The sequence below is a fragment of the Juglans microcarpa x Juglans regia genome, chromosome 1D (genome assembly GCF_004785595.1).
Source record: "Juglans microcarpa x Juglans regia isolate MS1-56 chromosome 1D, Jm3101_v1.0, whole genome shotgun sequence".
NCBI lineage: Eukaryota > Viridiplantae > Streptophyta > Magnoliopsida > Fagales > Juglandaceae > Juglans > Juglans microcarpa x Juglans regia.
Genome location: NC_054594.1, coordinates 17,883,496 through 17,907,142, shown reverse-complemented (window position 1 = coordinate 17,907,142; position 23,647 = coordinate 17,883,496). Strand labels below are relative to the sequence as shown.

The following is a 23,647-nucleotide window of genomic DNA, read 5'->3' as shown; positions in this document are numbered from 1 at the left end:
AAACTATCAACAAAAACCACAATTGTACTTTAGATTTTTACAATGAAAAAACAACACACACATATATATATAAAGAAGAATTCAAAATTTTTTTTTTTTTTTTCCCACGAATTTTGTGAAAGAAGTATGCCGTAGCTAAGCCATACTTATCAGGGTACAAGGTATGCAAGCACGCAAATATTTATAAGCGTATAAGGAGCCGTGACGCAGTGGTCTTGGAAGGAAGGAAGGAAGGAGTCATAAATCATAAGCCTTGAGCTTAAGGTTAGGTTTGAATGGTGACCGGTTTGGTCCGACATCACGGCATCATGCGATATTCATGATACCCGTCACGACGTCGTTCGGATTTATAATGCCATCTTTCCGTGCATAGCTCGCACTGGAAAATAATCGATCGCTGTCTCCAAAAGTTTCAAAGTAGTTCTTAACAGCGACTCATGATCATCGTAAGGTTGCCACGTGGTTACGCTGCAATCAAGCTTGGCTTCGGCTTTAATTAGCAAGTTGGCCTCATGCGTTGCTTTCTTCTTTCCTGTTTTTTAAAGGACCATTAATAATTCTGAAAATTCCTTGATCGATCAAGTTACAGTCAGATTTTGACTTGGGGGTGGGGTTGGTAGTTTGGCAGCCATCAAGGTTACGTAGAAGAAGAGGATGTAACACCACCTCAACGACTCACCAACCCACTCTGGCCTCGAATTAAAGAGAGTGTTTGGAGATTGAAGCTAGCCAGCATTCTTTTTTGTCAAGGATGTCTAGAAATCAAATCCCACATTCAATCTCATATTTGAAATAGATTTTTTTTTTTTTCAGCAGCTACTAATTAGTACTCCGCATTTTATAAAAAATACACGAACTCAATAAAAAACACTCACATATTTTAAGATAAAAAATTATAAATATAATATGTGAGAATAAATAGTGATTGACGTATAACATTCTCTTGCTCATAAATCAAACACCTTTGCACTACAACAATCTCAAAAATAATTTTCATTAACAAGTATTGTCTCTGTTTCTCCCAAAGAAATAAAGCCCAAAACAATTCTAACAAAATTAAAAAAACCTCTCACTAAAATTTCCATCCAAAACATATTTTTAACGAATCCCATAACTTTTTAAAACTTCAATAAAAACATGCACAAAGGAGTTCTTAAATGTAAATATATTTTCAAAAGGAAAATATTTAATTTGCAAAAAGATCGTATAAAATAAAATTTATACATTGATATAAACTATAATTTATTATAAAATAAATTCCAACAATATTTAAAATTACTTTTTCAAAATTAGTGAGACTCCTTTTAGAGGTCAAGGGCGAGGGGCCAACCAAAGGGGTTGGTGGGCCGGTGGCCATACAACCTGTACTGTAGCCTGTACAGCTCAACTCGTAGTAAACGCGTCGTGTCCTTTCAATCCTCTTACATTCTCACCCACCGACACGTTTTCACCGTTCGATGAGATTACAGAGGTGGGTGGGGTGGGGTGAACCACAGCCGTGGATGTAGATCCCACGTAACACTGAATGAATCTGACCCAAAATACACCGCTTGGGGGGTTGTTGGACTCCTCATTTTCCCTTTATAAATCTGCACCCATGAATTCAAGTCCGCACTCGCACAGCTTGAGGGAAGGTCTTTGGTCCGTTTTACTTTCAAAGCAAACGCAGATACAATCTCTCCCTCCCTTCCGAGGTAAGGATATCGTGTTGCGTGAGCTACCCTTTCTGAAGCTTTCTTTTGTTTCGGATTTCTTGCTTTGTTTTGCCTCGATTTGCACAATTTGTGGTTTCAGTCCTTCGAGTTTTTGGTTATTTGAGAAGTGTTTCTCAGGTCGATAGTGAGAGGGTGTTCTTATCTTAGCATTTCGTCACCTTTTTCCAAATGTGCACTAATTTTGGCTGCAGATCCGGTGGCATCTTTGAATATGTGCGCACTAATATCAAGGATTATGATATGGTGGGCATTGGTTGTGTTGAGGAAACTATATATGAATGGATCATCCATTTTGTATGAGGGATTTTTCTTAACATCTGTAGCTGTAGTTATATGTGGTGTTTTTTTTTTTTAAGATTGTCTATGGCCAACTTAAATACAAGTGTTGTCGTTTGTTGTTTTAGTGGCCCATGTCCCCCCCATCTACCAAAATTTTTGGACTGTTTGAACTGCATTCTGCTAGATCCATTGTGCATTTGTCTTTGTCGGGAGATGAATGTTTGGTAATTTATGAAGAGTCATTGATAGTACATTTTGGGAGGCTATGGGTTGTTGGAGAATTTGATATTACTAACCCCCCATATCTGAAACTCCAAACAGCTTTGAGCTAGATTTTGCCAAGTTTGTCTCAATATTTACAAGTACTTCTAAGATGTTTGTAACTTACTAGCAATTGTACTGAACGAATCTGTGGAAAATCCCATTTGAATAGATTCTATTTCTTGATCTATTTATGCGGTATGATTATGGTTTTAATCAGGACTTTTGTGTACTTTTGCAGCTAGAAAGAAATGGAGTCCTTCCTGTTCACCTCCGAATCAGTGAACGAGGGTCACCCAGACAAACTCTGTGACCAGATCTCTGATGCAGTCCTTGACGCATGCCTAGAACAGGACCCCGATAGCAAGGTGGCCTGTGAGACTTGCACCAAGACCAACATGGTCATGGTCTTCGGAGAGATCACAACCAAAGCTAACGTGGACTACGAGAAAATCGTGCGTGACACTTGCCGAGCCATTGGGTTTGTCTCAGACGATGTGGGTCTTGACGCCGACAACTGCAAGGTCCTTGTCAACATTGAGCAGCAGAGTCCTGATATTGCTCAGGGTGTCCATGGCCACCTAACCAAAAGGCCTGAAGAGATTGGTGCTGGTGACCAGGGCCACATGTTTGGCTATGCCACCGACGAGACCCCTGAATTGATGCCATTGAGCCATGTGCTTGCCACCAAGCTTGGTGCTCGCCTGACCGAGGTCCGCAAGAACGGCACATGTCCGTGGCTTAGGCCAGATGGGAAAACCCAAGTCACTGTTGAGTATTACAATGACAAGGGCGCCATGGTTCCGATTCGGGTACACACAGTGCTCATCTCTACTCAGCACGATGAGACTGTCACCAATGATGAGATTGCGGCTGATCTCAAACAGCATGTGATAAAGCCTGTGATTCCTGAGAAGTATCTTGACGAAAAGACCATCTTCCACCTTAATCCATCTGGCCGTTTTGTCATTGGCGGCCCTCATGGTGATGCTGGCCTCACTGGTAGGAAGATCATCATTGACACTTATGGCGGATGGGGTGCTCACGGCGGCGGTGCATTTTCTGGAAAGGATCCGACTAAGGTGGACAGGAGTGGTGCATACATTGTTAGGCAGGCTGCAAAGAGCATTGTGGCCAATGGACTTGCGAGGAGGTGCATCGTGCAAGTCTCTTATGCCATTGGAGTTCCTGAGCCTTTGTCGGTTTTTGTTGACACTTATGGAACCGGAAAGATCCCCGACAAAGAGATCCTCAAGATTGTCAAGGAGAGCTTCGATTTCAGGCCCGGTATGATCTCCATTAATCTTGATCTCAAGAGGGGAGGAAATGGGAGGTTCTTGAAGACAGCTGCATATGGACACTTTGGCAGGGATGACGCTGACTTCACATGGGAGGTGGTGAAGCCCCTTAAGTGGGACAAGGTCCAAGCTTGATTAAGGTTTCTTCATGAATTACCATGAAATGATTGAAGTGTCGTATTGTATTTCCTTCTGCTATTGAAAGCAGGAGCTTTACCTTTCCGCTCTTTACAATGTGTGTTCTTTTTATTTGTCATCCTATTTCACCTCTTCTTTTCGGAAGATAATGTTAATTTGTTCTACGAGGATCAATGGATATCATAAACAAATGGAAAGGATATGATCGGAATTGTCTTTTCACGCTGTTAAGGAGATAAAAACAAATGAAAAAGTGTCTAGTTTTGCTGCAATTGCTCAATATGAGTAGATGTATAGCAAATTCAAAATCCCCCCCTATTTAGTATTTAAGGAGGCTAATCCTGGCTGTATTTTCTGATTTTATTTATTTTTTGGTTAAATCTTGATAAAACGACAATATGGGGGAGCCTGATGTGAATGTTCCCAAGCTCTGTTCAAGATGGTGGTTGTTGAATGCAAACGGTCGAGTGCATAAGTGGCTCTCCTTCTCCTTCGATTTTCTGTACACGGGGAGTCTTCAACTGATATATACACCAAAATTTCGGGCCATTTCAGCACCTGATTAAGTACCTTATTAGGTACTTCCAAAATATAGATAAACGGTTACTGCCGTCCTATCATAGCATGTCATAACGTTAAAATTTCTTATATAAACACTATTTTTAACGACATCTTGTGATAAGATGAGAATACACGTATTCATATTCTAAGACTACTTAATAATTACTTCACAATCTATAGAGACATTTACAAATTATTGAGGACTGTCTATGATAGACTTGAGCAGTTTATATAAATAAATGATCTAGTTCTTTTAATCAAAACTACACATTAGGGGTGATACCTGCCCCCGCATGAGCGGGGGCGGGGTACCTCGTCTGCTGGCCGGGGTGCGGCGGTGGACCTCCATCCGTCCGCGCCCCCACATCCCCTTACTGGGCCTTTGGCCCAATACAGTTTTTTGGGCCGCCACTTTGGGCCTATAATTCGTTTTTGGGCCACTTTGAGTCCAAAATTTAACTTAAAAAATATATAGATTTAAAAATTGAATATATATATATATATATATATATATATTGAACTATTAAGTAGATATTAAGTTTCAACTATTAATTAATTAAGTAATAATCATCACTAAGACACTAAGCTAAAATAAGTAGTTTACAATTATACAAATTAAGAGAACTAATAAACTATTACACTATTACAAACTCCTCTAAAAAAATAAATATTACAAATTGTACAATTAACTATTGTAGCAACATTACAATTAATTGTAAATTAACAAAATCACAATTTTTCAATTTGATCAATTTGATTTTGGGGTGGAGCCGTAGCGGTGAGTTCACTGAGTGGTGAGTTATGTTGACTGATGTGAGACTGAAAATCAAGATCATAAAAGTTAATAAGTTATAAAACCTGAAATATTAATAAGTTAAAAATAAAACAAATTAGAATTAAAAAGTTATAAAGATGAAACAAAATTTTAAATGCAAAAAATAATTAAGAGAGAAATTGTGCAAACCATGGCAATGGTAGATCTAATACAAAGTCATACTACATCAGAGGTAGCCGTAGACACCGTCTCATGTATCACTATAAATATTAAATTTAAAATCAAATTAATGAATACCAATTAAATGAAAATAAATAAATTAAAATAAGAAATTAGAAATTTCTAATACCAGATCCAGGCTGATTATCACCCTCCTCCTCGACGTCGGCCTCCTCATACTCAACAACATCTGGAACATGAATTGGAGTTCCCTTAATCCAATTTTGCGTGCAAATCAAAGCCTCCACAGTAGCAGGAGCTAATGAACTCCGAAATGAATCTAATACACGTCCTCTGATGCTAAAAGCCAACTCTGAAGCTACGGTGCTAACAGGGATGACCAAAAGTGTGCGGGCTATCACTCCAAGAATGAGATACTTCACGACATTCACCTTTCACCAACTTAATATATCGAAATCTTGTGAAAATGGTAGAATCTCTGCTGCTAAGTATCTGTCTATTTTTGACTGAGTCTCTACAGAACTCCGAAGGAAGGGGGACTGCTCATACCTCACACCCCACTCCAATCTACGTCTTTTCCCAATCTCGACTTCAGGAAACTGTGAGCCTGAGGCTGAGGGGGTAGGTGTAGGTGCCGCAATATTACCACCCCAAGGGTTTCCCGAACCCTTGCTGTAATAAGCTCCGCCCATACTTGCCCGTACGCAAGGCCCAATCCAAATATCATGCCATCCAACTTATACCTCGTGTCAAAGATGACAGCTACATATAACAAAATATTAGCCCTAGTTAAATCTCCCCAATACTTGTCATACTTTGTCCTCATAATCAATGCCATCTCCCGCAGCCTAATGTGACCACCTGCGACCATGTCATCTAATTTTTCTTTTACCCTACATATTTGCTGACATATAACATTGGATGTAGGGTACAAAGTTCCAGATAGCCTCGTGGTGATATCGTTAAAAAGCCTAAAAAACTCTACAAAAATAGCTACAATTTCCCAATCATCATTTAGGAGTTTCCCCAATCTCCCGTGATCATCAAAATATTTAACATATTGGATATCTTCGTCACCCAATAATGCAAATGCTAGCTTATATTCTTGGGCGGCCTCCAACATAAAAAATGTTGAGTTCCATCGTGTAGGCATATCAGTACAAAGGTCATTCTTAGATGTTAGGCCCGCAGATCTCGCAGCAACCTTGATTTCTCTAACCTCGAAGGAGAAGATCTCACTCATCTCACAACAGTCCTAACCCAAGCAATCGAGTCATGAAGATCCCTCAAACCATCAGTGAGAATCAGATTCAGAATATGTGCCGCACATCTCACATGCAGACACTCACCACCCATGAGTGTCTTATTTGCCTCTATAAGATAGGTCTTCAGATGTCCCAATGCGACATCGTTAGACGAGACATTATCGACTGTGACTTTAACAACTCAGGTCAACCCCCACTCCTTTATAGCGGCCTCTAAAGCCTTCCCAATTGTCTCACCCTTATGATCGGTGATTTTACAAAATTTTATAATTTTCTTTTGCAATGTCCAATGACAATCAATAAAAGGCACAGTCAAAGACATATAATTAAAATTTTGGACCAATGTCCAAGTGTCAGTGGTGAGACAAACAAATTGATCCGCCAATTGACCCCTCAACTTCTCATTTTCAATGTAAAAATATTTTTTTACATCCTTTGCTACCCTGTGGCGAGAAGGAACATTAAACCTTGGTTTCAAGTAGTGAGAATACGCTTGGAACCATTTCCCATCAACAAGTTGAAAAGGTAACTCGTCCATGATGACCATAAGAGCTATGTGTCTTCTACACTCATCGGGATCATACTTAGTATACCCCTCAAAGTTGCACCCCTACGAGTCCCATCCGCCATTTTTTGAAGTCTAATTTCTAGCCTAGATTGGCTTTTATCATGTAATGACCTTAATATTGGACTTTTTTTACATTGCTCTTCTAAGTGCACCTTTAATTGTGAGGTGCTATGTTTCCTATAGTGACATCCATAAATTTTTCCACAATGATTATACTTGGCTTGGGGGTTACTTGGGTCACCACCCTCTAGTTTGATGAAATGACTCCAAACTATTGAAGTAGGTTTCTTGCTGGGCTTGGGGCGGGGCAAGGTGCCGTAGGGCTAGGGGTAGGGGTATGAGTAGGAGGGGTAGGTGTAAATGTAGGTGTAGGGGTATAGGTGCCCTCGACTTGGAAATGAGAGCTCGCACTAGAATCTGCTGGCATATCCATGAACTCAAGCAAACAAGAAATCTGAAATTATAGAAAATATAGCAACATGCCAAATAATTAACATCCTGGTGATCTTTAATTTCAGACACGATAAAAAAAATAAAAAATATCATGATTGAATGGATCAGAACTACTACGAAAACAGGATAAAAAAAATAAAAAAATATTGAGTACTTTGGTTATATATGTAGTAAAGTATATTAACAATATAGTTTCTTAGACTCGAAAGACTATAAGCCTAGCAACTATATAATGAACATAAAAAAAAGTAGAATAAAAAAAAAGTATCACTTGACATTCATATATATATATATATATTTCATCTTAATTAATTATATTGTATTTCGAAATACCCTAGTGCATTCTTTTTTTTTTTTTTTTTTTTTGTTCAATTTGGTAGGGAACATGAAATTTTGTTTTAAAACCCCTAAATTAATTTTTTAAACCCCTAGTGTATAGCAATTTTTTTCTTTGAAACCCCTAAATTAATTTAGGGTATTTCGAAACCCTAAATTAACAATATAGTTTCTTAGACTTGAAAGACTATAAGCATAGCAACTATATAATGAACATAAAAAAAAGTAGAATAAAAAAAAGTATCACTTGACATTCATATATATATATATATATATATATAATCTTAATTAATTATATTGTATTTCGAAATACCCTAGTGCATTTTTTTTTTTTTTTTTGTTCAATTTGGTAGGGAACATGAAACTTTGTTTTAAAACCCCTAAATTAATTTTTTAAACCCCTAGTGCATAGCAATTTTTTTCTTTGAAACCCCTAAATTAATTTAGGGTATTTCAAAACCCTAAATTAATTTAGGGTTTCAATCACCTTGTGCATGCTTACTCTGATTCCTCTTCATTTCCCTTCTTGTCTTCTTGATTCCGCTGTTCTTTGGTATCAGAGCCAATCTGGTATCTAATTGTTGCAATTACTTCTCTTCATTTCATTTGTTTTGTTATTCTACAACCCCCACCCTGAGTCCTTACTTTGGTTGGTTTACCCTCTTTTCTGTCTGTCTAGTACCCTTGGTAAGTCCAGTTTGCCGAAGAGCGTGTTAGGGCAGTTTGGGTTGTCGGGTCGGGAAAAGAATGGTATTCGCAGGCTCCTGAAGTGCGAATGTCAGTGTTGTCTTAGGACAAAATGAATAGAATGTTTAGATCTAATTCAACCATTAGCTCCAGGTCGACTATGCCACCTGATATAGTTAATGAGGAAGACTGCTCTTTCGAAGAGGCTGTTCCATCCTCTTTGGAGTCCTGGATGATTCCAAAGATTGATTTTAATTCTATTTATCGAACATCTTGGGTTCAAAATACTTTTTCTACTTTAAATATCATAACAGTAGAACAAACCTATGCTCTTTCAAAATCTCAAGAAAAATGTTACCTATTTTCAAAGAAACACATAAATGATTTCTTGAGAAAAGGTCACAAATATTTGCATATAGGTTCTGTTCAGATTGCTGCCAAATCTCTAACCAGGAGAGGCATCAATGCTTCTGTTCTATTTTGTCTACGAGATGCTAGATTCAATAATTTTGAAACTAGTATTTTGGGAATGATTCAGTCCTCCCTTTCAGAAGGACCAGTTCATTTTGACTGTTTTCCTGATTTAACTCTTGCTATTGATGACAAGAATATTCTTAAAGCTTTGACTTTAAATATTTTAACTTCAGATTAAGACATGCTTGAAGGAAGCAAGCCTCTTGCTCTTATTTTTCCGATTTACTATCGTATTTTAAAAATGAATTTAAATCAAAAAGTCATTACAAAACCTACTGGAGGAAAAACTCTACTGATCCAGAGTTCTACTCCAGATGCAAACATTCAAGTTCCAAAGATGCTTTATTGGAAGGATATTTCTCTTCCCAATGAATGGACTTTGGAACATGAAGTTCCTCCCATTAGAAATATGCCCGAAGATTGTAACTTAGATTACATTCGGCAATATTTAGATGAGACTATTAAAATTAGTTTTGATCAGACCAGTACTCCAAGCTTAAGAAGAAATTCTTTTGCTGGGTCTAGATCTTCTTTTGCTGGCTCAGTTTCTAAAAATCCAGTACGAAGAGACCAAAATCTCAAACGATTTCTAGAAGATTTAGTACAAACAACCCAGCCTAATAATCCTGTTTTAAAACTGAAAGGATTATCTACATCCTCTCAGGTCACTTCTACTTTTTATTCTGCTAAGGATGCTGAATCCTCTAAGGATAAATCCATAAATGATGAAGCTGATAAATAAGAAGATAATTCATCTTTATCACTTACAGCTTCAGATATGATAGCTCCTGTAGCACCTACTGCTCCTATTCATCACAGTTTGACTGTTTTAAACAAACATTTTAAGTTTGATTTAGTTGCCCTTGTGAATGAATATAGTTCAAATCAAAATCGTAATAAGCGTAAAGCTTGTCATGCTAAATATACTGACGTTGAAAAAGCGTGTGTCAAACGCAAATGGAAAGAAGAAATGAATAAGCAGCAAAGGCATATTCTCTTCTTTGATTATGTTGAAAACTATTATATTTCTAAAAATAATTTGAATGTTGTTAAAACTGATTTTGTAAAGGAAGAAGGAAAGATGGTTGTTCAAGCACGCCATCCTCCTTTAGAGACAATACTTATTCCATTTAAATGATCTGAAGTAACTGCTTCCCCTTTCAAAATCCCTGAAACTGTTTCTAGAGATCCCGAGAAGGACAAGATTTTAAAAGAAATAAAAAAGGTTATTCAACAGAATAACTTTGTAAATCTTGTTCTTCATACGATCGGACAACAGTTAGATTGGATTGAAGAAAAGGTTAAGAAACTTAGTTTTACTTCAAACATTGTTTTCAAACATAAAGATCCTTTAGTTTTTCTTAAAGATCAGGAGAAAGTTTGAAAAAACTTAAAAAGCCTTTGATTATTTTACTAAAACGTCGAGCAAAAAATGATTTAAAAAATTCACAGGCTAAGACATTGGACAAAATAGATCAAATGCTTGCTGATCTGAAGAAAGAACAACTTTCTACTTCTGCTTTAACAAGCAATGAAAAAGAAGCTGTTTTTGTGGAAACTACAGAAGAATCGTCTGACGATAATTCATCTGTAGAAAAGGATATTGATTTACTTGAAAAAAATTTTCAAGATATAGATTTTAAACCTGAAATCGTCAGATTTTCATCCAAAAGACCCAAGCCAATGAGTCTCACGAAGAACTGGTATTCCAGACCTACTCCCCCCGATTTACAGTTTGAAGAAAAGGTTTTCCAAAATCAATCTTCTTACTCTGCTGATAAAGTTTACGAATGGAATATTGATGGATTATCTGAACAAGAAATCCTCAATACCATGAGTAAAATGTCTTTAGTTGCAAATGCTTATATTAACAATAATATTAGGCAACCTGATATTATTATGATTTTAACTCAAGGTTTTTCTAGTGTGCTTCGCCATTGGTGGGACAAACATTTCACCAGTGATGCTAATGAAACCATTCAGAATGCTGTAAAGCGTAATGACGAAGGGTTACCTATTTTTTATGAAACTATTAGGATGTCATATCCTGATGGTGTCAATACTTTGATTTATACTATTTTAAAACATTTTATTGACAAACCATCTAATATCACTAATCGCGTAAGCGATCAGTTGAATAATCTTCGATGTCACCAGATGTCGGATTATAGATAGTATCAAAATGTTTTTAGTTCTCAGGTAATGCTTAGGGATGATAGCCAGAAGCCTTACTGGAAAGAGAAATTTATTGATGATCTACCTCGTTTGTTTGCTTACAAAGTGAAGGAAGAACTTACTGATATATCGAGATTTCTTAATTACGAAAATTACACCTATGGTGATATTTTTAGCGTAATAAAGAAATTTGGTATTATTATGTGTAATGATCAAAGAATGCTTCATGAACAGATGAGAAATAGCAAGAAAACCAAATATGAAATGAGAACTTTTTAAGAAAAAAACCATTTTCTAAGAAAAAAAAGTTTCAAAATTCTTCTAAAGGAAAATGTTTTAATTGCGGCAAGTCTGGGCATTTTGCTAAACAATGTCCCAAGAAGCCTAATAAGTTAAAAAGAAGCTTAACCAATTGAATATTGATATCAATGATCAAGAAGAACTGTTTCGACTCCTAGAAACAGGATCCCCTTCATCATCTGATGTCCTAGAGATCAGTTCCAGTGATTCAGAATATCACTCAGAAACTGAATCTCAAGATTCATCTAGTATAAAGCTTAGTTGCAATTGTAATGACTCTTGTTGCAAAACAGCTAATGTTTTAACCAAAGCCGAAGAACAAGAAAATCTTTTGCTAACACTAATTTCACAAATTACAAATCCTGAGCTTAAAAAAGAGTATCTTCTTAAACTTAATAAAACAATGGTTCGCCAAGAATCATAGACTTATAAGCAAATGATTAGTTTTCAAGACACCTTAAAAAGATTTCAAAAGAAAAAACCCAAGGATGTTTCTTTTTCCGATTTACAACACGAAATAAATTCTGTTAAAAAGAAATCATTGAACTCATATCAGAGATTAACAATCTTAAATCTGAGAATGAGATTTTAAAATAAGAATTTTTGTGTTTAAAAATTGATAAACAACTTGATCAGGATATTCCTTCTGGCAATGAGCAATCAAATGAATCTGATTCCAATCAAAAGGATGACAACAATCGGATATATTTGATCCATCATATTATTCCTCCCAAATAGTTTTCACGAGTTACGATTGTTGTTTCTCGAGATTTTCAATTTTCTGTTGTTACTATAATTGATTCCGGATCAAACATGAATTGTATTCAGGAAGGATTAATCCCTAGCAAATATTTTGAAAAATCCACTGAAAGGTTATTCTCGACAAATGGATCTCAGATGAAGATCAACTATGAGCTCAATAATGCTCATGTTTGCCAAAATAACGGCTGTTTTAAAATCCCTTCCGTCCTAGTCAGAAATATGTCTAACAAAGTGATTTTAGGGATCCCTTTTATTTTTTCTTTATATCATTTTTTGACTGAAAAAGACAGTATCACCACTGATCATTTTGGTCAAGTTTAAATTTGCTTCTCGTTTTGAGATTGAAATGGATAAAGGTTTGAAATCTTTGCTTTCTGTAAAAACAAAACATTTGAATTTCCTCCAATAGGAAATCAAATACAAAAAGATTTCAGAACAATAATCTAATGATTTATTGATTTAAAAAATTGCTGATTTTAACAAACGACTGATTTCAGAAGTTTGTTCTAATTTACCTAATGCTTTTTGGTATAAGAAGAAACATGTAGTTACTCTTCCATATATCAAAGGTTTTAATGAAAAAAAATTCCAACTAAAGCACGGCCTATTCAAATGAATAGCCAGACTTTAGAATTTTGCCAAATCGAAATAGTAGATCTTAAGAAAAAATGGATAATTAGGGATAGCAAGTCCCCTTGGTCTAGCGTTGCCTTCTATGTCCAGAAAAATGCTGAACTAGAAAGAGGAACCCCTCGTCTAGTTATCAATTATAAGCCATTGAACCGAGTCTTAGAATGGATTAGGTATCATATTCCTAACAAAACTGACTAGATTTATAGGCTAAGTGATGCAGTAGTTTTTTCCAAATTTGACTTAAAATCAGGCTTTTGGCAAATCCAGATTGTTGAGTCAGATAGGTATAAGACTGCCTTTACTACCCCTTTTGGGTCACTACGAGTGGAATGTGATGCCCTTCGGTCTAAAAAATGCCCCTAGTGAATTCTAAAATATCATGAAAATTTTCAATTCGTTCACCTATTTCACCATCGTCTACATCGATGATGTCATTGTGTTTTCCAAAACTATTTAATGAACACTGGAAACATTTGAAATCGTTTCTAGACATCATCAGATTCAATGGTTTTGTCGTTTCTGCGAGTAAGATCAAATTGTTTCAAACCAAGATCAGATTCCTTAGTTATGATATTTCTGAAGGCAAAATCAGGCCCATTCAACGAGCCATTGAATTTGCTGACAAATTTCCTGATGTCATCACTGACAAAAACTAGTTGTAGAGATTCTTAGGATATCTCAATTATATTTCTGACTTCTACCAAGATATGAGAAAATAATATCGACCTTTGTTCAAAAGGCTTCAACAGAATCCTCCCCCTTGGTCAGAAACTCACACTGCTCTAGTAAGGAAAATCAAAGCACATGTTAGGACTCTTCCGTGCCTTGGTATCCCTACTTATAATTCTTTCAAAATTGTTGAGACAGATGCCTCTGACATTGGTTATGGTGGCATTCTGAAATAAATTGTTTCACTAGGCTCTTCCGAACAAATTGTTCGCTTCCATTCTGGAGTCTGGAATCCTGCACAAGAAAACTATAGTACTTTTAAAAAAGAAATATTATCTATAGTACTATGCATTTCTAAATTTCAAAATGATTTACTCAATAAAAAATTTCTATTGAGGATTAATTGCAGAAGTGCTAAGTATGTATTAGAAAATGATGTTAAAAACATTGCATCAAAACATATTTTTGCACGAAAGCAAGCTATTTTAAGTGTTTTTAATTTTGATATTGAATTTATCAAAGGCACTAATAATTTCATCCCTAATTTTCTTATCCGTAAATTCTTGCAGACACCCAACAATAAGCAAGAAAAAATGAAAAGAAAAACAGACTCCACCTCCACCCCCCATTCCTGATAAAAAACCTATCAAGAATGAACCTGCTTCAACCCCTACTTAAGCTGCTTTACAAATTGCCAATAGGTTTACCCCTCTTAGTAAAGTAATCCAACCCCCTACCTTTGCTTCAACTGTTTCTACTTCTTTTGACCCCTATGCCAAGGCAATCACGTCAAAAACTGCTTCTACCCAGTATTTCCTCCCAAAAGGAAAAACTGAGTATATTAAAAAAGCATATTCTACCCACTTGTTTTATATTAAGCCGAATAGATCCACCCAGAAAGATCCATTCAAAATTGCTTCATCCTATTTTTCCTCAGGATTCCACTGGATACCTGAAGATCTCTCCAAGAACCTTCAGTTTTATTCCAGTATCCTAATCCAAACTGATTCAATTGTCATAAAACTCATTTATGACAAGACTAATAAAACTAAGCTGATTTACCATAGTGCCTACATTTTCCGAGTCCTCACAAAAGAAGACTGGGGTACAAACCCCTTTACTCCCAAAAGACTCGCTAAAACAAACACTGCTTACAATTATCATGACTATATCATTGCTTGGAATAGATTCATGTTTTTCTAGGTACCAGATATGAGTCATTCTTGGCTCTTGAATTTTGACAAGAAATTCAAAGGAAAATTGCCTTTTTGGTTCCTTCAATGGTGGGACCAATTTGGACCTATTCCGGAGAATTTCCTTGACAAGCTCCTCCGAGCCTTCAAATGTTTCACCAATGTCATTTTTACAAAACTGGACCGACATATGCAAAAATTTCCTTATTGTCTCCATTTTTGCCAAAGGTATAAAGTACCATGGATGATGAAATGGAATTATGAAAGACATGCTGATATATTGGTTCGGTATTGTTTCACAAAATGGTGGGATAGGTTTCCCTATACTTAACAAATTATTGAATATGTGATTAGAGACTTCCCACAAACTGCACCTGATCTGCAGGACAAGAAGGAGTTTCCAACAATCACATATGGCTCCCTTGTTTCAACTGGATACCAACAAATCCAGGCCCCTGCTTCACCAATTACTTCATAGAGAGGAAAAGCCACCAGCTCATCCTCTACTAAAAAATCTTCCAAGTCCAAAAAGAAGACTGTTCTTGAAGGACTCGCTAAAAAGGATTTAGTTCACCTGCTAAAAAAGTCCCTGGAAAATTATTCTGAAGAAGACAATAATTCAGAAGCATCGTCAGAGGCTTCCATCAACGCTGATCCTTACAGCAATATTTTTGGACATGATTCTCCAGATACCCCAAGACTATCTGAAGATGACTGATCCACCATCAATGAAGACTGACCGTCCAAAAGACTGATCGAGCTCTTCAATGAAGACCTTACTATTGAAAGGCTGATCGTCCAACAGACTGATCAAGCCCTTCTTTTGATAGATTTGTCACCTTATGCCGAAAGCATATACTACAGAAGACATAATGATGACCTTGTTTCACGTGATTAAACAATAACCCTTACTGTTCACTCACGGTTTACTTTTACTGTTTTACTTTAATAATTGTAAGCAAGAACTCCTTGTGTTATAAAAGGAGAACCTTGCTTTAGAATTAGGCAGGGCCCATTTGAGCACAATAGAGCTCATATTCTGCCTTCTATCCCCTTCCTGCTCTCACCCTGTAAGTGCAAATCTGCACTACCTGTTTTACTTGTTTTAAAGTTTTGTAATTTTAATAAAGCTTATATTTTATGCAAAATTGTTATTTTGCATAATTGTTATTTTGCATCTATTTATTCTGTTTTTGCATTCATGCATATGGTCGGTTAAACCGCATGCATAACCTTGTGCATGCTTGCTATGATTCCTCTTCATTTCCCTGCTTGTCTTCTTGATTCCGTTAAACCCTAAATTAATTTAGGGTTTCGAAATACCCTAGATTGAAACCCCTAAATTAATTTAGGGTTTCGGATTGGAACCGTAAATTTTGGAGCCCTAAATTAATTTAGGGTTCCAATCCGAATTAATTAGAGACAAATAATATCATGATTCAGTGATTCACACACATTACATAATGCAAACAAAAAAAACAAAAACAAAAACAAACGGACAGGACTCATGGGAGTCATTTAAAGTTCAAACCACATGCACAATCTAAGCTCCACAGCACACAATTCACAAAATCTCATCCTCCATCTCTGATAAACCTCATCCTTCATCTAATCTCCATTAAATATATAAATCACAAAAAAAATAAAATTTTGAATTTAGGATTTCTTACCTTCGGACCTTCGGTGACAGAGATGAAGAGAGAGGGACCGGGTGCGAGTTGTGCAACGACGACGGTGACGGGGACGGCGATGCATAGAGAGGGACCGGGTGCGGCGCTGGGAACTCAGAGAGAGGGAGAGACTGAGAGCGAGGGAGGAGTGAGTGAGCCGTGAGGCTCCAGGGAGATGAAGGTTAGGGAATTGGGAAGGGGGGCCGAGGGGTGGGTTTTGATATAAACCCAGGCATGCCTGGGTTTTTATTTTTATTTTTTCTTTTTATATATATATATATATATATACATGCGGGGCAGAGCACGGTATTTACGGGGCGGGGTCACCCCCATCCTGCCATTGCCCCCGGTAATAGGCCCAGATGCAGGCGGGTGGCCCCGCCCTCAGCATCTGCAGGAAGGGGTGATCCGCCTCGCCGCACGGGGGTAGGGCTGGGCAGGGCCTCGCTGCTCACTCCTACTACACATATCATCAACAAACTCCTAAAACATAAATAATAATAAGAGAGAGAGTTTGGTGATGAAGTGAAACTTTTTTCTTTTATTGGTAAACAAAATTTTATTAATCATGAGAATAGGTAAGAGCCGAAGTATACGGAGGTATGCAAAAGCTCCGCTCTCAATTTTTTAAATGCATTGAAAAAGAAATGTCTAACCTCATCCATAGACCGCTCTCAATTGTTGAAACTTCTTTCATTTATCTCATTCCAAATACACCAATATAGAGACATATTAGGAACTTCTTTCATATTGCTGCTATATGAGAATTACACTAAAGACCTCTCCAAAAAGCTAAGAGATTAATCACCCTTTTTGGCATCCCCTAAATTAATCCTGAAGACAGTGAATGTAAACTGTTTGATAAATGTTCTCAATGACCGTGAGAGTTTTGAGAGTCTATATTCATATTTATATCATGGCGTGCAATTACACAAAATGTATATTACCATTAGAGAGAGAGTAATCTATACATGGAAAGTGGTAGGACTAAGATATACACAATCAGTTTACAAAGGTAAGTGCTAGTTCTTGCTTCCATTTGAGCGCTCAAGTTGGTCTCCTGGTGTTGATGGAGTTGTAGCCGTTGGGTGTGAAGTTTTCATAGTAGAGGATGCTTCATTTGGTAAGTGTTCTAAATTTAATAATTTGATCGTTGGTGTGTGGATATTGTCAATATGCTCCCGCAAACTGTGCCAAGGGATGAGGCCAAGTTTGATGTGAAGATCAGAAAGTGTAGGACGACACACTGGTTTGGTCAGAAGATCAGCAAGTTGTATAGATGTCGAAACATGGCGGGTATGAAGCAGACCAAGATCTACACGTTCATGGACGTAGTGGTTGTCAATCTCGATATGTTTGCTGCGAGCATGAGAAACAGGGTTGGTAGTTAGACGCCCAGGTCACGAAGGAGGAATGAGATCCAGGTGAGCTCAGCAGTAGTTTGAGCCATCGCTTTGTATTTGGCTTCAGAGCTCGAGTGGGAGACAGTGAGTTGCTTTTTGGTAGACCAAGAAATGTAGTTGCTACCGAGAAATACACAATATCTGGTGGTGGAACGCCGGGTGAGAGGACACCCTGCCCAGTTTGCATAAAAAAAATCATAAAGATCAAGTGTAGAATTAGAGCTAAAATGAAGGCCAAGTTCCACAGTACCTTTTAAATATCTAAGAATGCATTTGACCATTTTAAAATGGGCTTATGTAGGGAAGTGCATATATTGAGAAACAAAGTTAACACTATAGGAAAGATCAGGACGGGTAAGAGTACGGTATTGAAGGGTACCCACGATACTGTGATAATGGGCTTGGTCAGGAAAAGGGTATGTAGAGGTAAGAGGTTTGGTCTTGGGCATCATGGGAGTGCCCATGAGCTTATAGTCAGTCATTTGGGCACGTTCTAAAATATCAAGGGTATATTTGGTTTGAGAAAATATGAGACTATCAGGGACTGGGGTAATTTGAATTCCCAGAAAATAGTGAAGGGGCCAAGATCTTTCATGGCAAATTGATTGCGAAGTGTTGAAATAAACTCATTAAAAAACTAGTAGAGGACTTGGTGAGTAAATATCATCAATATATAGAAGTAATATAAGACAACCATGAGATGAATGATAAATAAATAGAGATGAAACATCTGTGGTACAAATAAAGCCATAAGTGAGAAGGAAACTATTGAACTTATCAAACTATGCATGTGATGTTCGTTTTAAACCATAGAGTACTTTATTTAACGTACATACATGAGAAGAGTGAGATGGTTGGATAAAGCCTGGAGTTTGTTCTATGTAGATAAATTTGTGGAGATTACCCTGGAGGAAGGCATTCTTGACATCCAACTAGTGAATGTTCTAGTGGTTGATCAGGGCAATAGTGATAACAATCTGGATGGTGCTCGATCGGATAATCGGTGAAAATGTTTTATGATAGTTAATACCATCTATTTGGTGAAAACCTTTGGCAGCTAAACGAGCTTTCAATTGATCAAGGCTACAATCTGCATTGAGTTTGGTTTTAAAAACTCATTTGCAACCAATAAGAGACATTGATGGATCATGAGGAACAATTGTCCACGTGTTGTTGTCATACAGGGCTTATAACTCATCAAGCATGGCTTGGGACCAACCAGGGTGACTGAGAGCAGAGCGGATGATTGTAGGCAAGGTTTTAGATTTCGTATTGTATTGGCCGGTATTTACCATACCGAGGTAGTGACGGGTACCGAAAATGTATGTGTTTCGTACCGAGTCAAATACTGGCCGTACCGATGCGTTTCAATCAATACCAGTTGATTTTCGATGTACTGACTGGTTTTTGTGTACTGACCAGCCATTTTTTTTTTTGTAATTAATGTAAAAACTCTAACTTTTTCATAATTTTCATTCCAATTCTAACATATGAATACTATTTTCTTAACTTTTTTAATCCCATTTTCTTGAGAAATGAAAATCAAATCCTTACTTCTCTTTTCGTAATGAAAATGAGTAATTATTACTTTTTAAATAGTTGGATTGAGAACTTAGAAGTATTATTGAGTTTTATAAATATATGTTTTAACTTTTTAATACTTGCATTGATATTATTTTGAAACATAATTGATACATATATAATTAATTTATTATGTATAGACTATCCTAAAAAGGTACCGGTACCGAAATATTTCATTCCAGTATCTTAACCGAAATGGTATTTAAAACATTGTTTGTAGGCTCTTTGGGAATGGTAGTGAGGTCATGAAGGTTGGCATATTTTGAATTGAATTTATGTATTCCAGTTTTGGAGTGGGTAATCCTGGTGCGTTCAATGGGCCTAGAAGGAGGTGTGGGAATAAAAACTTATTGTGGCGTAGGAGGTTTTGGGATATTGAGGTGAGTCAAGGTAGTGGGGGGAGGATCATGGACATGAATGGGAGAAGAGGAGGGAACGGACAACGGGATGGTTAAGTCAGTGACTAGAGGGATGACAACAGCGTGTAAAGGTTGAGCTGAAAGGGGCGTAATCCAGATGTCAAAGGTGAAAAGAGTCGGCTCAGTGGGTGGAAGTAGATGAAGGTTCCCATTTTTTTTGTAAGGAAATGTATTTTCATCAAAGACAACATAATGAGAAATGTAAGTACGACAAATCAAAGAGTGATAGCAATTGTACCCACCATGCTTATTACTATATCTCAAAAAGACACATGGTAAGATTTTGGGGTCAAATTTGTTTTGTTTGGTGTCCCAAGAGTAAGGATAACATTTGGAGCCAAACACACACAAGGAAAGATAGTCGGGATAAATGCCATAAAGTATAGAAAAAGGTAATTGCAAATCAAGAGTGGTAGTGGGAAGCCGATTAATCAATAAGGTAGTAGTAGCAAATGCTTCAACCTAAAAACGTTTTGGAATACTGCTGTGGAAAAGCATCGTCATACCAAGTTCACGGATAGTCCGATGACAACGTTTGACAGTGCCATTCTATTCAGGGGCATGGGGACAAAAAAATTGGTGAATAATACCTTGTTGTTGTAAATGAGAAGTAAGTTGAGTGTTGGCAAATTCAGCACCCCCATCAGTTTAAATTTTTCTTCTTTTTTTTTTTTTATTTAATTGAAGTTCAACATATTTCTCAAAAAGTAAAAGGCAGAAAAAAATCAGGTTTTTTTTTTGGAGCGAAATTTTTTGGGTCGCCAAAGCAACAAGAGCTCTAATAGTATCAAGCCGAGCCACCAGTGTAAAAATTTCTTCAAAATCAATTCTGGGTTGTTAACTATACCCTTTTGCTACAAGTCTTGATTTGTTATTTTGAATGGAACCATCCGTGTTGGACTTTGTTTTGAAAATTTACTTCATACCAATCACTTCTTTGTCTTTTAGCCTCTCTAACAACTCTCTAGTTTTGTTCTTCTCAATCACATAAATCTCTTCTTCCATGGCTTTCTTCCATGCCTCTTCTTTGATTGCATCTTTAAAACACTATGGTACAACAACACAAAAATTACAACTTGCATATACACTAAGGCTCCTCACTCTTCTTGGAGTTGAACTTGGAGATGAGGAGTTTGAGCTTGATAGAGAAAGTAGAAATGATTGTGAACTAGCAATAGGAGATATCTCTTGTGGAGCTTTAAGAACATCTTCAACTTCATCCTCTTGATTCTCAAGTTCTCCATTGAAGGTGGTAACTTGATCTTAAACTTTCTTTTCTTTCCAATCCCAATAGGCATTGTCATTAAAAAGTACATATTTACAAGTAATCAATTTATTTTTCTTCAAACTAAAGAGATTATAACCCACAAAGATGCATTTTCACTAGTTTCAGCAAGTTTGTGCCTTACTTCTTTTGGAACATGAGCAAAGCAAATACAACCAAATACCTTCAAGTGATTCAAAGATGGTTTTCTTCCACACCAAGTCTCAAATGGAGTTTTATTTTCTACCGCATTTGTTGGACATCTATTCATCAAATATACTTCCGTATATACTGCTTCACCCCAAAAGGATTTAGGTAACCCCTTCTCATTAAGCATAGACTTCATCATCTCAACAATAGTTCTATTCTTTTTTCCGCCACTCCATTTTATTGCGGAGTCTATCCAACCATTTATTATTTTTCCATGTCAATATCTTCACAAAACTTCTCAAATTCATGGGAGTTGTACTCACTACCTCTATCACTTCTCAACACTTTTGTAAAACGTCAACTTTGTCTCTCAACAAATTTTTGAATTTTTTTGAAAATGGAGAAAACATCAGATTTTTGCTTCAAGAAATACACCCACGTCATTCTTGTAAAATCAGTAATGAAAATTATAAAATATTTGTTACCTCCATGAGTTGTTGTTGACATAGGCTTACACATATCGGTATAGACGAGCTCCAATGGTGCTTTGGCTCTATATGCTTTCTCCTTAAGAAATGACTTTCGGTGATGCTTGCAAAGTGCACAAACCTCTTGCACTTCTTGTATAGTTGGCAACTCATACCATGTTCTTTTGTTTGAGAGTCTTCAAACTTGAAAATCCAAGTGCCCAAGTCTTCTATGCCAAAGCCATGACTCATCAATCACATCCATCTTTAAAGCCATATTATTTGAATATGAGAAAGTGAAACGAAAGTTTATATTATTCTCCATCTTGATTGTTGCCACAAATGGTCTTTTCCCCCATTTGTCATAAATCTAGAAAAAAACCTCCTTCAAAGTTAAGAGAGTACCCATGCTCTACAAGTTTCCCAACACTTAATAAGTTTTGCTCCAAATTCAGAACTAGCAATACATCACAAATGTACTTTGTGCTCTTCTTTGTGTCTATATCAATTGTACATTTTGCCTATGCTTGAACTAAGGAGCCATTTCCCATCTTAACTTGGGAATTTGAAGATGTATCAATATCCACAAAAATTATTTCATCTACAACCATGTGATTGCTACACCCACTATCAAGACATCACACATCATTCTTTTGCTCCTATGCCGCTTGACAAATATAAAACAAGTTTACTTCACTTTCTTACTCTTCTGAGAAATTTGCTTGCTCATTATTTTTTAAACGACAATCTTTTTTAATATGCCCAAACTTTTTACAATTGTGGCATTGAGGTTTTCCTCGGAACAACAATTTTTATCAACATGATTACTTCTTTTACAAATTCTATATTTTTGTTGAGTGGACTCCTTTCCACTTCTGTAAAAATTACTCGTTCATTTTCCTCTTCCTCTTCCATGTCTTCCACCGTTAGAGTGCTCACTTTTAAATGAATCTCTTTTTTGACTTTTAGAATTAACATTGAGTTTTGATTAAAAGACATTTTCAATTGATTTTTCGGAGTGCCTACTCAACCTTTGCTCAAATGTTTTAATTGAACACATCAACTCTTCAACACTCAACTTGTCAATTTCTTTAGTTTCTTCAATGACAGCAACAATGGGGTCAAATTTCTCTAGTAAACTAATTAATATTTTATCAACAATTCTTTGTTCTGAAATAGTTTCTCCATATGCCTTCATTTGATTCACAACTTCCATGAGTCTAGAAAAATAGTCTTTCATCAACTCCATTTCTTTCATCTTCATATTTTCAAAATTTATTCTCAATGATTGAAGTTTTATAGTTTTTACCTTCAATGTGTCTCTATACTCATTTTGAAGAATTTTTCAAGCCTTCTTTGCTTTGATTGCATTGATAATCCTTGGGAAAATTGTCGGCAACACTTTGTTGAATCAAGGTTAAGGCTTTTGCATCTTTCTTCCTATACTCATTCAATTGTTGCTTGTTGAACATCCATAAAAGTTGTAGCATCTCCCAGTTTTTTATACCCATCTTCTACATTCCTAACGATCGTATGAAAGAAAATAGTTATCTTCACATACCAAAACTCATAATTTTCTCCATTGAAAAGAGGAAATGATGGTTGTTGGGCTCCCGTATTTTAATTACTTGTACTTGCCATTGTTGTTGTCTTCTTTGAGGCTTGTTTTCCCGCTACAAATCTTCATGCCCAACCAATTTTTTATTCGAATCTTGCTCTTGATACCACTATGTTGACATATGAAATGAGATAGAGATATTTTTGTCTGACACATGGAAGATGCACTCTGATTCAAAGAAGAAGGAAAAACCTCCAAAATATAGACTCTTGGAGAGTAAGAAGAAGAATTTCGTGGGTCTCCTCTCTAGCCAACCTAGACCTTTATATTCAATGTCTTACATTAATTAGCACTTAAAATGACTCAATAAAAGCATTACACACTTGTCCAACATTAACCCCTCTACATGTGAT

The 23,647-nt window shown here is 36.5% G+C and overlaps 1 protein-coding gene across 2 annotated transcripts; it reads left to right on the top strand.

The window, feature by feature from the left end:
* The first annotated feature begins 1,428 nt into the window (after window positions 1–1,428).
* Window positions 1,429–3,889, top strand: LOC121237735 (S-adenosylmethionine synthase 2). 2 transcript variants are annotated; one of them, XM_041134605.1, is made up of 3 exons: window positions 1,579–1,694; window positions 1,833–1,958; window positions 2,497–3,889. In XM_041134605.1, the coding sequence occupies exon 3, from the start codon at window positions 2,507–2,509 to the stop codon at window positions 3,686–3,688; it is 1,182 nt and encodes a 393-aa protein (XP_040990539.1). In that variant the 5' UTR covers window positions 1,579–1,694; window positions 1,833–1,958; window positions 2,497–2,506; the 3' UTR covers window positions 3,689–3,889. The 2 variants fall into 2 exon arrangements, with proteins under 2 accessions (XP_040990531.1, XP_040990539.1); XM_041134597.1 differs by lacking the exon at window positions 1,833–1,958 and having other exon boundaries at window positions 1,429–1,694.
* The last annotated feature ends 19,758 nt before the right edge of the window (window positions 3,890–23,647 follow it).

Coding starts and splice junctions, on each gene's coding strand:
- LOC121237735 (XM_041134597.1), top strand. CDS start 2,507: ATGGAGTCCTTCCTGTTCACCTCCGAATCAGTGAACGAGGGTCACCCA.